The sequence below is a fragment of the Xyrauchen texanus genome, chromosome 45 (genome assembly GCF_025860055.1).
Source record: "Xyrauchen texanus isolate HMW12.3.18 chromosome 45, RBS_HiC_50CHRs, whole genome shotgun sequence".
NCBI lineage: Eukaryota > Metazoa > Chordata > Actinopteri > Cypriniformes > Catostomidae > Xyrauchen > Xyrauchen texanus.
The window spans coordinates 12,407,108-12,421,881 of NC_068320.1; the positions used below are offsets into that span (position 1 = coordinate 12,407,108).

General features: G+C 37.9%; 1 protein-coding gene across 1 annotated transcript in view; it reads left to right on the plus strand.

Moving 5' to 3' along the window:
- LOC127637615 (ras-related protein Rap-1b) overlaps nucleotides 1–14,774 on the plus strand; it is a 74,618-nt gene that overhangs the window by 46,132 nt on the left and 13,712 nt on the right. The window contains exons 2-4 of the mRNA XM_052118768.1: nucleotides 1,345–1,424; nucleotides 9,463–9,531; nucleotides 11,000–11,056. Of these exons, the coding sequence (XP_051974728.1) occupies nucleotides 1,368–1,424; nucleotides 9,463–9,531; nucleotides 11,000–11,056 (183 nt within the window). The 5' untranslated portion in view covers nucleotides 1,345–1,367. The remainder of the gene's footprint in view (nucleotides 1–1,344; nucleotides 1,425–9,462; nucleotides 9,532–10,999; nucleotides 11,057–14,774) is intronic.

Consider the following 14,774-nt stretch of genomic DNA (forward strand, 5'->3'; position numbering starts at 1 on the left):
TGTTCCACTCAGTGCTCTTCCTGTGAAGGAGGAAATAGCTGTGAGCTTATGCCATGCAACCTCAAACCAAACACCTTCAGGGGCATCACATACTTATGCATCTGCTGACTGATTATATTCTGAGGTGTTGTGAAGAAATGCAAAGAAAAGCAACCCTTTAGCTATGACAAAGCTGACACATTGTGATGTCAAAGGAAACTTTATGTAATAGTCTTGTAATTAAGGTGTGGGCAGTAGAGGTCGACTGATAGTGAATTTTGCTGATAGGGCTACAGATATCTAAGGTCGTGGGAAAGGCTGATAACCGATTATTCGGCCGATACTTTTTAAACATCGATTTATAGAATTACATATAATTCTCAGTTTTTCTTTATCATGATGGCACAGACATTAAGGCTACAAGAGTCCTAAATGAGTGAAATCATAAAAGCTGTTTATTGTGCAACCAAGATCCTAATAATAAGCAGGAAATTAAGATTTGTTGCATAACGCGGGACTTTTAGAGACTTGGCTCCATTACAATGCTCTATATGTTAATATTTAACTAATTAAGTTTTTTATAGCCTTAATAATATTTAACAAATTAAGAGTTTTGTATATATATCACCATATGAGAATTATTGATGAGGAATAATAAAAAAAGACTAACAGCTACTATCGGCATAGTTTTTTGCAGATCAGGTAGTTCCAAAAATAAACAATCTGCACCCATTATAATTGGCAAAACCAATATATCGGTCTACCTCTAGTAAGCAGAAGTATTTAGGGTGCAGTACAGATTAGATACTCAGCTTCATAGCACTTTCATGCTGTTGGCATTCTGATATTACATGGCTTGAGGTAAATCACCTGAATTCACGGCTCAAAACTTTAGGTTATTTTTTCAGGAGCTCCAATGTACTTTTACATTTACATTAATCGTTTGGCCGACACTTTTATCCAAAGCAACTTTGGATAAACAGTGCATAAACAGTGAGCAGTGCATTCTAGATGTACATTTAGCCAAGTATGTGTGTTCCCAGGGAATCGAACCCATGACCTTTTAAATTTTTGCTTGGTTTTGCTTGTGCCTTCCTCTATCAGGACTCTATTTGAGTTATTGAAACATTTGAAATGACATTAGAAAAAGCAGTTTCTCATGTGGGACACATACCAACAACCTTTCTGTTACTAGGCCAGAGCTTTACCCACTCGACTAGACCACCCTGATGACGATTATGTTTCTTTTTTTTTTTACAGTTAAAAAGTAAAAAATGCAGTGTTGTGTTCACTTTAAGGAGCTGCTTGGATGAATTATATCTCTAGCAAAATTGACACTCACCATCTTTTCCTTTTTTCCACCAGGTAGTTAACGGACACTCTGCACAATGCGTGAATACAAGTTAGTAGTCCTTGGATCAGGAGGTGTCGGCAAGTCTGCGCTGGTATGTAGCTGTCACTCTTCCCTGCCTCCTTCCTCTATCTCTCTTTTCTACATAAAATCATATTAACTTATCTTTCAAAAGGATCTTGTAGTCTGCTGTGTAATAGCAGTTCCTTAATCCAGTGTCTTTCTCTGTCCTCTATACTACCAACTCTCCATTTTTCATTATGCGTTATTAAAGTAGCTGTTTGTATAATTCGTCTTGCTTTTGTGACATTTCCATAATATGATTTCCCCTCAACCATATACTGTATGTAAAATAATATCCCATATTGGGGGAAAAACAAACATCATTTTACAGTATGGAAACTGGTTTTCCCCATCTAAAAGTGCTGTGCGGTTCTGTTATGTCCAGCTATGTAGGAGGCTGAGCGTCCCTGGAGAAAATGTGTCCTCAAGCAGGTCATTAAAGGTTGTGAGAACTAAATTGGCATCTGTTGCGGTGCCTTTTGCCTTTTGGAGCCACTCAAACATCGCAACTGAGTCACGGATTCATCAAAATGACTTCAGTATTCATCTGTACCTCAGCACATTGGCATAATATATGTCAGAATAGCATTGTGAAACCACAAGTAGTTTGGCGACTCTTCTCCAAATATTCAGTGGGTCAGAACTACAAAGCATTGTGCTATGGAAATTGTCTGTCCTTAGCCAGGAATATTAGTATGAAACAGTAAAGCCGGCACTGCTGAGTCAAAATTCTATGTTTAATTTGAAGTTGAAAAGCAGAACAATAATTAATAGTTTTGATAACATTAGGTAATGCAGTAGTTGACAGGAACATCCAGTGAACAATATTATTAAAGCATTTATTAATCCATTATTTAATGGAGCATTTCTAGATATACATATTTAGTTTAAAAGTTTATATGCAAATATTAGTCAATGCATTATGAACCATCATGAACAAACTATAGGATATTTATAAGTTAACATTAACCAAGTTTAATAAATGGTATAAAATGACTGGTCATTGTTAGTTCATAATACGTAATGCATTAACTTAAGTTAACTATAGAACCTTATTGTGAAGTGTTACCATACTTTCCTAATGAATTATTTGTTATAGAGGTCAGTGTTTGCTTATGTCCCTTGTAGCCTGATTGCCCTCCTTTAACATCCTTAGCTTGTTTGCATGCTAGTAATCCACATGTAATACCAAACGTCCCACTGACACCACTTTGACCTAGTTTGTTCCATCCCAGTAAACTGAATTGACTCACCCATTGGAGAGCAGACACAATGGCTCAACCCACTCACCTCAGGGCCTAACAAAGAGCCCATTGGGTGTATATGTGTGCCACAGGGTGTGAGAACCATCCGCCTCCATCCTTTTTGCTCTCAGTGCAGACCTCTTTTATTGTAGTGCACATATACTTTTATTGTCCATTAACTCTAATTGGAGCACTATGGATGAAATGCCTAAGCAGAGTTAATCGTGTTGTAAATGCATTCACATTAAGCTCTTCTCCTGTTCTATGCAGAGAGAGAGACAGGGGGAGAGAGCCAGTCTGTAAAATCAGATCATTACTGTGTGGGGTCAGCCTGGTGAACACCCATTTTTTCTGTGGCCTTAGTTTCAGAAGTATTTTTCTCATGATTTTCTCCTTGGCCATTTAAAAGATATTCTTCAAAAAAGAGTTTTAAGCCTTGAACCAAACCAACCAGCTCAGAGTTTAATCACAATGTTGCGTTTGATGCATTTGCAACATTTGATACACCATACGAAGCAGAAAATTATTTAAAAATCAGCAAAAAGACAAAGGAAATGGAGTGTGTACTCAATAGCAGGGCCACCCAGAATCTATTCCTGCAGAACTCATGGCAACATCGACTTTTATGTTTGGTGGATCTCAATTCAGGATTGTAGGTAGTGCAGTACTTTATCAGAAATTCGCTATTTGAACAGTTGAAATTACTTTTGAATTATGACTTCAAAAGAAGCAAATATCATCATCATCATCATCATCATGAAAAGTTGTAAGTAATTTGAAGATTTTGAATTGGGATTTTTACATCCCAAACTCTAATGTTGCCTTCAGTTGTGCTCTATTGAACAATTATGTTACAGGACTGCACCGCCAACAGTGTGAATTAGCTCAAGACTTACATTTATATTTATGCATTTGGCAGATGCTTTTATCCAAAGCGACTTACAGTGCACTTATTACAGGGACAATCCCCCTGGAGCAACTTAGATTAAGTGTCTTGCTCAAGCACACAATGATGGTGGCTGTGGGGATCGAACCAGTGACCTTCTGATTACCAGTTATGTGCTTTAGTCCACTACGCCGCCACCACTCCATGTATGTCTAAATGTATATTGTTAAATCACCGTGGGGAGGAAACCACACTGTGGTCATACCCTTGTGGCTAAATGGAAGGTAACAGTGTTGACATCTTGGGCCCAACAATATGGCTTAAGGCGTGTGCAAACTGTACGATTTTGATCACGATTCTGACATTTAAGACATATTTCGGCAAATATTCCGCTCCTCTCTCGCACCCCAATTCAGTTGGAAAGAAACCTGCTCCGCGTTTGCACCATAGCAACATTTGTGTCCAGTTATCACTCTACTCAAGCTCTTTCAGTGTTTTTCTTCTTTTCATTTGATATATTTTATATAAAAAGTTTAAATAAATAAATAAGCAGAAAATACTTGGAGAAAAGTGTAACACGTCAGCAATATGAAAGCATTATTCTCTGAATCAAATAATTACAGACCTTGGGCTACAAAATGAAAATAAATAAATTATTAAATTTTCTCATTTTTTTCTTGACATTTTCTTTACAACGTTATTTTAACTACTATTTTACTTTTAAGAAATGTACTTAAAATGTCTGTAAACGTCTTTAGTTAAGATTCACACCACTCCAATTTTATTTAAAAATAAATAAATAAAATAAAATAGAAAGATTGAACAATTTATACTGGTTTTTATGGGACGTTTTAATCCAAATCAGCTGAAACGATTGGATACAATTATAGAAATCTGTGTCATGTTTGTGCATCATCCAATGGGAATTTGCAAGTGCAATATATTATCATTACTTTTCCAAATTTTGCGTGGCCTATAGGTTTAAAATCTAAAAGAGGAGAAAGACGTACTATAACCCACCTTTTTTGTTTTCTCCAAACACAGTTTAAATAAATGCTTGAGAATGGCACTCCTCTTTTTTGTTGTAGTTTGCTGTAGTCAAGGGTGCAGTGTGCATATGAACAAATGCACACAGATGGAGTCACAGTAATGACGACCAACTTAACCAGACCACAGAAATCAGAGTCTATCACTCATGTGACTGTAAAGGCGGGTGCACACTGTACGATTTATAATTCTCCTTTACGATTGTTGCTTGCTTGTCAGACTGTGCGATATGAACGCATTGATATCACCATGGCACACTGTGCGACATTATGTCAGACTCTGATTTCTGTGGTCTGGTTAAGTTGGTCGTCATTACTGTGACTCCATCTGTGTGCATGTGTTCATACTCCCACTGCACCCTTGACTACAGCAAACTACAACAAAAAAAGAGGAGTGCCATTCTCAAGCATTTATTTAAACTGTGTGTGTGACTGTGTTTGGAGCAACTGTCCCATCATAACCAGGCTATGTGCTGTTAGTTTATCCATCATTTGGATGGTTGAAGTAGTCAGGGGGAGTATAAAGAGTTTAATGGGTGCGGCAGTGTCAGCTTGTTTAGTGATGGATTGCCAGAGCTAATACTGAGAGCCCATCTGCCTGCAGGCAGGACCTGTATGCACTGAGATGCATGATAGTGCTGACTCCTGGATGCCTAAGTGAGACAGCAAATTCAAATGTGTTCTAACTCATCTACAGCCATCGATAGCCACTGACTGCGCTTAAAAGCCATCATTTACATTTTATCTGTTGTGATGGAGGTAGCTGCTTCAGATTGGTTTGGGGATCAGAACTGAAGTATTATATTTGAATGGGTTCAAGAGAGAATAACATTTCATCTCAGATAGAAACCAAACCTAAAGAGCAGAGCAGAGACCTTCAGAGAGGCACAGAAAAAGGCAATTATCCCTTAAAATAAAATCTGATCCATTTCTGCTTAAAGGGAAAGTTCACCGAAAGTGAAAATTCTGGCATCATTTACTCACCCTCATGTCAAACCAATAGCTTTTTTGGGTGAACTGTTTTTTAAAGTATAGCCACAAGTTTTTGTGTGATAACATTTCTTACTAACCTTTTCTCTCTTAAGCTATTTCCAGTTTTACAACTTTTTTGCCATGACGACATAATGCCACAAACACCATAATCCCAGTAAACTATGTTTTAAACAATTTTAGCTCAAATAGTGTTTTAACAGAAGAATTCACGTAAGTGGTTTTTTACAATTTTAAGCTTCACATTTCAGCCTTTTAAACCCTTTCACTTCCGTTGTAAGTGCCTCACTGTAACCTCCATTTTTGAAAATGTTTTTGTCGATTGAGCTAAACTTGTATTGAACCCGGAACATTCCTTTAAGGGGCTTGATACATGAATAAAACAGATGTTCGTTAGCAGGTTTAAAAAAAAGCCAATCAAGTACTTGGCCACATTAAGACCCAAAGGAATAATGTATTTATCATGAAATAATGGAATAGTAAGATCCCTTCTGTTCCTTAACTGGAACAGAACATGAAGGGAGGTTTTTGCATATAACCATGACCTGTAATTATCCTTTGATACCCACATCATCTCCATAATATTTGTTGCTTTTCACTTCAAGTGGCTGCTACAATATCAACATCTCCCAAGTGCCTTGGAATTGATCTAATCACTGAGAGCAGAGCAATACTCACACACACACTGTTCTCTTTCACACATCCTCACTGCTCTTTGTTGGAACATTGTAATCAGTGGCTTCCATTGAATTTACATGCCTTGTTTCCACATCTCTCTCCCCATATAAGAAATATTTTTAGCACAGTGTGTGTGTGGCTTTAGAGGAGAGCTGCTGTAACAGAGTGAGTGTGTGTGTGTGTGTGTGTGTGTGTGTGTGTGTGTGTGTGTGTGTGTGTGTGTGTGTGTGTGTGTGTGTGTGTGTGTGTGTGTGTGTGTGTGTGTGTGTGTGTGTGTGTGTGTGTGTGTGTGTGTTTTTTTTTTGATTTGGGAACAGATCTACAGGATAAAAGAGAACATATGTGCCAGCTGACACACACTGTCACTCATCCACATGGTCTAGTTTGTCTAAGGCACGTTAGTTAAACTCTGTTGCATCAGCACACATCGCCTCCCCGAGGTTGGTCGAAACCTGCGGTCTTACTTATTATGGACTTAATGCCCTAACTTACATCTTACATACATGCATACACTGTCCCCTGCAGAAGCTCTGTGGGCCAGCACCGTCCTGTGGGCGCAAGGGGCCGTTGAAGTGCAAAAAATTTGGTGGAGTGACATTTGGTCTAACACAAACCATCTTGTATAGCAGCAACAGCAATAGATGCTTGACTGCATATATATGCCACCTACATGTTTAATAGACTTTAAATAGAATGCTTAGATATGGAGAGGCAGAGGGAGACTTAGGCCACATCCATTAGGGCTGGTCTTCGATAAAGATTTCCCGATTCAATTCCGATTCGCAAGCTCTCGATTCGATTTCAATTCGATTTCAGTTATATTTCAGTCCATTTTGTTTACATATAAAAGAAATTCTCTCCCAGTTAATGCTGTTAATTATACAGGGGACCTTCTATCTAACAAGGGATACATTATGAAATTAAACATTTTACTAATTATATTTTATTCGTTTGTCACATTTTGCCTTTTTAAAAATGATCAAATCCTTGTATTCAATCAATAAATAAGATATTTAATATATTATTTCTTGTTACATGTTTATTGTTTAATTGCATAATTTGTACTATTTACAAGTATTTGCATTGATTTGTTGAACATGTGCTAAAAACCTGTACTGTCTCTTTAACAAAAATGGCACTTCCATATAGAGCGTCTGTAGATGTAAACATAACAAAATCAATGCTTTTTTTATACCAGTGCATTTTTGCTTGAAAACATATTGATTTAGCTGCGTTTACATTTCTCATCCACACTAGAATTGCCTTTTTCTTCCCTTAAAACGTTCGGAAACTGAAAAAAAAATTTCAAATGAAAACAGATCAGTGTGGACGTAACTTTACAGACATCATACATAACTGCACTTGAATGTTTAGGGGCTGTTCAGAACGAATGCATTCTTGCACTAAAAAAAGCTATACAGCGCAATGAATAGAACTGAATGCAGGTGTCTCGAGTAGTGGTGACCGACCTGAGTTTTTCATTGGCTGATGCCGATATCTAGAGAGCAGGATGACTGATATAAATGATATTATACGCTTGCCCTAGAAAAAGTTAGATGCATGTATCGTTGATGGCCTATGTAGCAAGATTTACTGACACGCTGATGACACATTGACATGAAACATTGCCTTGCCCGATCGATTTAAGTGGGTGTGATAGCTGCTCACATTCTGCTGTTGGTGTAAGACATAATTCAGGCCTGAGGAAGCAACAGAGACCTGGAGAAACTGAGACTGTTACACACAGTCGATTTCTTTTCTATCATGGCAGGGACTTTCCATTGACTGCTGTTGTTTTTATACTTTGCTAATATTTTCTGTTACCTAACCCTCAAACAAACCTTTCTTTACTTTTATATTTTCATTAAAACATTATTTAATATGTTTATCAAGCCATTTGTTCATGGGGTCCGTTGACTGGCCCCCAAAATGAAGATGTTTTCAGGTTTTTGTCGGACATTTTGTCTTCACAATGTAGACCAAACCTGACTCACACGTACTTTGTATTTTTATAAGGCTGGGGACTTTCCATTGACTTTATTTTTTTTTTACATTGATCATTGTTTTTTTTTATTCTGAGCTAATGATATTTTCTATCCACTACCCCTAAACCAATTCCAAACAGAAACCTCTTTATTAAAGGTATGTTCAGAGTTCAATACAAAGAGTTGAGCTCAATCTAAAGCATTTGTAGCATAATGTTGATTATCTCCAAAAGTATTTTCGACTCGCCCCTCATTTATTTAAAAAATCACAGTTACAGTAAGGCTATTTGTATAGCTTCATTATTTTTTCATGGAATAGAGGTTTTAGGTGAACAAATGAGCTCTCGTTTACCAGGACATCGCTTCCTGTATGTGACGACAACGAACTCATTCGAGAATGACGTCACCTCCCTCCGCCCCATTTTTCATTCTCCCTGTCAGTCTCTTCCTCTTCCTATCATCACACCATTGTTTTCAACCCATAGGTGATCAGCATCTAAATAGCTTTTAGTTTTTTTGTGTGTGTGTGTGTGTGTGTGTGTGTGTGTGGGTGTGGGTGTGGGTGTCCAAATAGGGCTCTCATTAATAAACCTGGGCTCTCATTAATAAACCTGGGCTCAGGTCTTTTGTGTGTAAAGTGCAAATCAAAATGGATGATCAAAGGTCACCCCAACGATAGAGTAAGTGATGAAGCCCTCACACCTGTGGGCTGCAGTGCATCACTTTCATATCCTCCGCAACCTCTGCACTTCCTGTGAAGTCATGTTGAGCAGATATGCCTCAGTCCTTTGTTTTCTGTATAATAATCCTTCAACCCCTTGCAATTTAACCTCTTCATCATTTATAAATCTGTCTATATTTAAAGCGCTAGTTAATTGCTAGGTAACCGGTATCCCAGCAACATTGGAATGCTCTGTGATCCTTGACCAGCGAGTGCGAGTTTCATTCTTGGTTTCTCTCTATGTGAAGTGCCCATTCTGTGGCTTCTCATTGCCTTTTGCAGTTTGATATGAGCACTTTACACAGTTTTCAGGGCAAAGAAAAGTTTGTCATACCTATCAGAAGCACATGTAAAACCTTCAAGAGCCTAAACAATGGAATTTCCCATCAGTCATTGAAAGTGAAAGTCTTTCAATGCTATGTAAACAAGCTCATGTTTGAGTATCGTTTAATGGACATGTCTTTTTCTCTTTGTCTTTCTCTCTCATCCTGTCCACGCCTGCCTTCCCTCCCTCTCCAGACTGTTCAGTTTGTCCAAGGCATCTTTGTGGAAAAGTACGACCCCACAATAGAAGATTCATACAGAAAGGCAAGTCAAATTCTGCATCATTTTAAAATGTTTACAATGTACCAAAGCATTTTAATGTCTGTCTGTTGGTTTTCGGATCCATAAATCAAATTTAAATCCCACACACTCCCCCACGCATACTCTACAGGCAGTATTACCAAAGTCTTATATTATCGTATGAAAATGATCACATTAATGGTATTTATCACAATATAGTTATTTATTCTTCCATAAAATGCATTAAATGTTACTGCTAATGTAGTAATGCATATTTTAATGTTTATAATGTATTATAATATAATATAATCCAGTGAATCTGATTAAAAATGGTACTTTATATCATTTATTTATATTTAGAATTGATTTAGATTTTATATGATGGATGCAAAACATAAGGCAATAAGTCTGACATCATTACAAATACAGTTGCTACAAATCATTAGAATTTTATATGAATGCGCCAAGCTGTGACGTTACTTGGCAACCATCTACATGCGAGTAGTGCGGCGCAATGCATCAAAACTAAAACACTCCTATTATGACCCAGAGTTGATCATGTTTTTTTGCTGAAGTCGAGTTTGAAAAATTAATATCACAAGTATGGCGAATGTATACGGGTTGACACATTTGACCATTGAACGGTGTATTCCATCATATCCAGCTTTAGGAACACAAGCCAAAGAAAAAGGTGTGTGTGTGTTGAGGTCTCATCGACCCTGTACTCAGACTGCTGTGTTAAATGATGTTTATATTTGAATGGCCTCTGTTCAAGGCCCTGAGACAAAAGGCCAGAGCTAAAAATGAACGTTCACTCAAACAGTAAAAGGAAGTTCCATCTTGACCAGTATTTCCTGTCCTCGCTGTTGCTTACGCTGATGTCCCATGGGCTTTTCCTGTAGGAGAGGTTTGCTGAATGCTATTGCAAAAACACATTCAACACTGTTTCATTCACCTGGCATTCAAAGACTTTTTAACAAACTGGTTTCAAGTTCATTTTGTTTGGATATATGAAGTCAGTTCCCCTTTAAGTTCACGCAGATGTCCTAGCAGAGTAACCATGGACATGTTCTTCTAACGTTTGACCACCAGAAAGTCTCCAATTATTTTTTGGGGTCACGACACACATTATAGAGAGCTTTTTACTTTGAATCAGTTTGGAACACAAAGATCTGGACATGATCTCAAAGTTTCAATGATGTCATAAAAATGTGGTTGCCATGGCTTTGCAACCTGGTTGCATTAGATTCTTTGTGCTAATAGCCACCTATAGACACAGAAAGCCTGTAAACACCTCAATTAAAGACAGCAGGAAGTCAGCAGTGCTGGAATGTTCCATGGAGAGCTCTGCGGGAGGTGACGGTGACGAGTGTGCTCATAAACAGCACAGACACTTAGGAAGAGAAGAACCTGATAAGAGGCTTCGCTTTTTATTTATGCGACTGCCAATGCCAGTTTGTTGTGTTGATTTTGTGTTTCTCTGCCTTTGCAGCAAGTGGAGGTGGATGGACAACAGTGTATGTTGGAAATTCTTGATACAGCCGGAACGGTAAGCTATGAAACTTTTAACTAAAGTAAACAGCCTATACGAAATATACTTACAGGTTAATAGAGATGGGTTGGTTAAGTGGTTTTGACCAATGTGGGTTCTATATATGTATATATATATATATATATATATATATATATATATATACACACTCACCTAAAGGATTATTAGGAACACCTGTTCAATTTCTCATTAATGCAATTATCTAATCAACCAATCATATGGCAGTTGCTTCAATGCATTTAGGGGTGTGGTCCTGGTCAAGACAATCTCCTGAACCCCAAACTGAATGTCAGAATGGGAAAGAAAGGTGATTTAAGCAATTTTGAGCGTGGCATGGTTGTTGGTGCCAGACGGGCCAGTCTGAGTATTTCACAATCTGCTCAGTTACTGGGATTTTCACGCACAACCATTTCTAGGGTTTACAAAGAATGGTGTGAAAAGGGAAAAACATCCAGTATGCGGCAGTCCTGTGGGCGAAAATGCCTTGTTGATGCTAGAGGTCAGAGGAGAATGGGCTGACTGATTCAAGCTGATAGAAGAGCAACTTTGCCTGAAATAACCACTCGTTACAACCGAGGTATGCAGCAAAGCATTGTGAAGCCACAACACGCACAACCTTGAGGCGGATGGGCTACAACAGCAGAAGACCCCACCGGGTACCACTCATCTCCACTACAAATAGGAAAAAGAGGCTACAAGAGCTCACCAAAATTGGACAGTTGAAGACTGGAAAAATGTTGCCTGGTCTGATGAGTCTCGATTTCTGTTGAGACATTCAGATGGTAGTGTCCGAATTTGGCATAAACAGAATGAGAACATGGATCCATCATGCCTTGTTACCACTGCAGGCTGTTGGTGGTGGTGTAATGGTGTGGGGGATGTTTTCTTGGCACACTTTAGGTCCCTTAGTGCCAATTGGGCATCGTTTAAATGCCACGGCCTACCTGAATATTGTTTCTGACCATGTCCATCCCTTTATGGCCACCATGTACCCATCCTCTGATGGCTACTTCCAGCAGGATAATGCACCATGTCACAAAGCTTGAATCATTTCAAATTGGTTTCTTGAACATGACAATGAGTTCACTGTACTAAAATGGCCCCCACAGTCACCAGATCTCAACCTAATAGAGCATCTTTGGGATGTGGTGGAACGGGAGCTTCGTGCCCTGGATGTGCATCCCACAAATCTCCATCAACTGCAAGATGCTATCCTATCAATATGGGCCAACATTTCTAAAGAATGCTTTCAGCACCTTGTTGAATCAATGCCACGTAGAATTAAGGCAGTTCTGAAGGCGAAAGGAGGTCAAACACAGTATTAGTATGGTGTTCCTAATAATCCTTTAGGTGAGTGTATATATATATATATATATGTATATATGCAGATAATATAACTCAATTTAAATGAATATTTTACCCAAAAATGCATATTCTGTCATCATTTATACTCATGTCGTCCCAATCCCATATGGCACAAAAGGAGATTTTTTTTTTTTTAAAGAGTGTCGCTATCACTGATGTACATACAATAACAGTTGATAGTGACTCACTTTAAAGCTTAAAAAAAGCACCCAGAAGTGTCAGATAGTAGTCCATGTGACTTGTTCGTCATATTCCAAGCTTTTTAAGGCAAACAATCACTTAATCTGATGAACAGACAGAATTGTATTTATGTATAGAGCTGTCACACTTAACAGGTTAATGCATGCCATTAATTAAAACATTTGAATACGTTTATTTTTCTTGAAACTTTGCGATGTGTCTTTCCGGAGTCACTATACTTACACCACAAACACACACAGCAGTGATTCTGTGCCGGTGATAAAATGCTGAAGTCAAGTCTTAACTATCACCAAAACGCAGAATGAGACGTTTATGTCTGCAAGTGCTTTTCATGTGGAGTTCAAAGCAATGCTTGATGTGAATTATGAATTCGGCTTCACAATTCATGATGTAGGAAAGCGGAGCGCAACAGTCTACCGGCTGGTTAATATTGTGGAGCATGAGAGCTTAATAATTGAATGCCCGTTTCAATACAAATTTTACCTTTGTGGAGACTAATTCTTTCAATCAGTAAAACTCCCAATTAGACTTTGGAAAATGTTTAATGTTAGTTGAATTGGTGCTATTTTAGTGCATTACTGTCTTTATTCTGTGGAAGGCTTTGTGTGGAAAATTTTATTAAAGCATTGTATTGTTTTCTTGGATGAATCTTTCAGAACCTGAGATTAATCACGATTAACTAAAAAAAAAAAAAAATTGCAATCATAAAATAAACACTTGCTGAAGTTAACGCTTACTTTACACAATAATTCCTCATAGCCTATTCTACAGAGGAAAGAAAGTCATATGGGTTTTAAACAACACGCAAGTAAATGATAACAGAAGTTGTATTTTTGAGTGAACTACCCCTTTAAGCCCAGCGTGATCCAAGTAAACGGTTTAGCAATGAGTGAACTGTAAGTCTGCTACATGATGAATAACTGTCACTCTGTAGCCGTCATCTTCTTGCAAATGTGCAGGAGGTTACAGAGTAGTTTTGGCCCCCTAAGGAGATAAGGACATATATCCTGCTCTGCAAGCCCCTGTTTTACAACTTATAAGTTGTGGTGACATACGGTGAATGCTGTCCTTGGGCTCTCTGCCGCAGAATGGAGCCAAGGTCAAATGAAACCGAGCCAAAGTAGCTGACTATATTCTGTCTGGAGAAGTGAACTACAAATTGGCTAGTTGGCCTCAGTTTTTGTACAGAAGAACTGGTACTTGCGTGACTCTAAATCTAAAAGGGGTTGAATAAAATCAGGATGAAGAACAAGTCTTGCTAGTTTCAAATAAAGTGTAAGACACTTTGGAACATCTTCTTAATTAAATCCTGAAAAAATAAGTCTGAAGTCAATAGTGTTTACTGAGAGATGAAAAACAAAGTTGTTTATAAACCTGCAGTCATATGCAATCTGTATACATTTATTACTGTATAGAGCCCTTAATGGAATAGTTCACTAGTTCAATAGAAATGATGTCACCATTTACTCTCCCTCATGTTGTTCCAAACCAAATGACTTACTTCTGTGGAACACAAAAGGAGAGGTTTTTGAAGAATGGTGATGCTGTTATTTCCATACCATGAAAGCAACAGTGACCAGGGTCTTCCAAGCTCAAAAAAGCACAATATGACTCGTTGCTCTCAAATCTCATTCATCTGAATATGCTGAAGAACAAATGGGATTTGAATGCTACTACAGAGGGTAATTCTAATGAATAATGAATCTGTTTCTCGAGTAAAGCTATCACTATGGATCATGAATCATATGGATTACTATTATTTTGTTTTTTTTGTCCTCTTTGGAGGCTTGAAACCTGTATGCTTTCATTGGATGGAAAAGAGAAGTGTTAACATTCTTCAGAATTTCTCATTTTGTTTTCCACTGAAGAAAGAAAATCATATTGGTTAGAAATCAACATGATGGTGAGTAAATAATGACAGAATTTCCATTTGTGATTGAACTATTCCTTTCCATCAAAAACTGACTCCATGCCTGCTCACTAGCACATTTAATTAGCATGACAATCTTGTGTCCTCTTGAGAGAAATATCATTATTTCTCCTCCATAGCTTTTACATGTTACGTTTCATAACCATCTTCAACTCCATGCGTAACAGAAAGCTGCAGAGCCAATGATGTGCTTCTGTCCACATTAACTTCACACCTTTG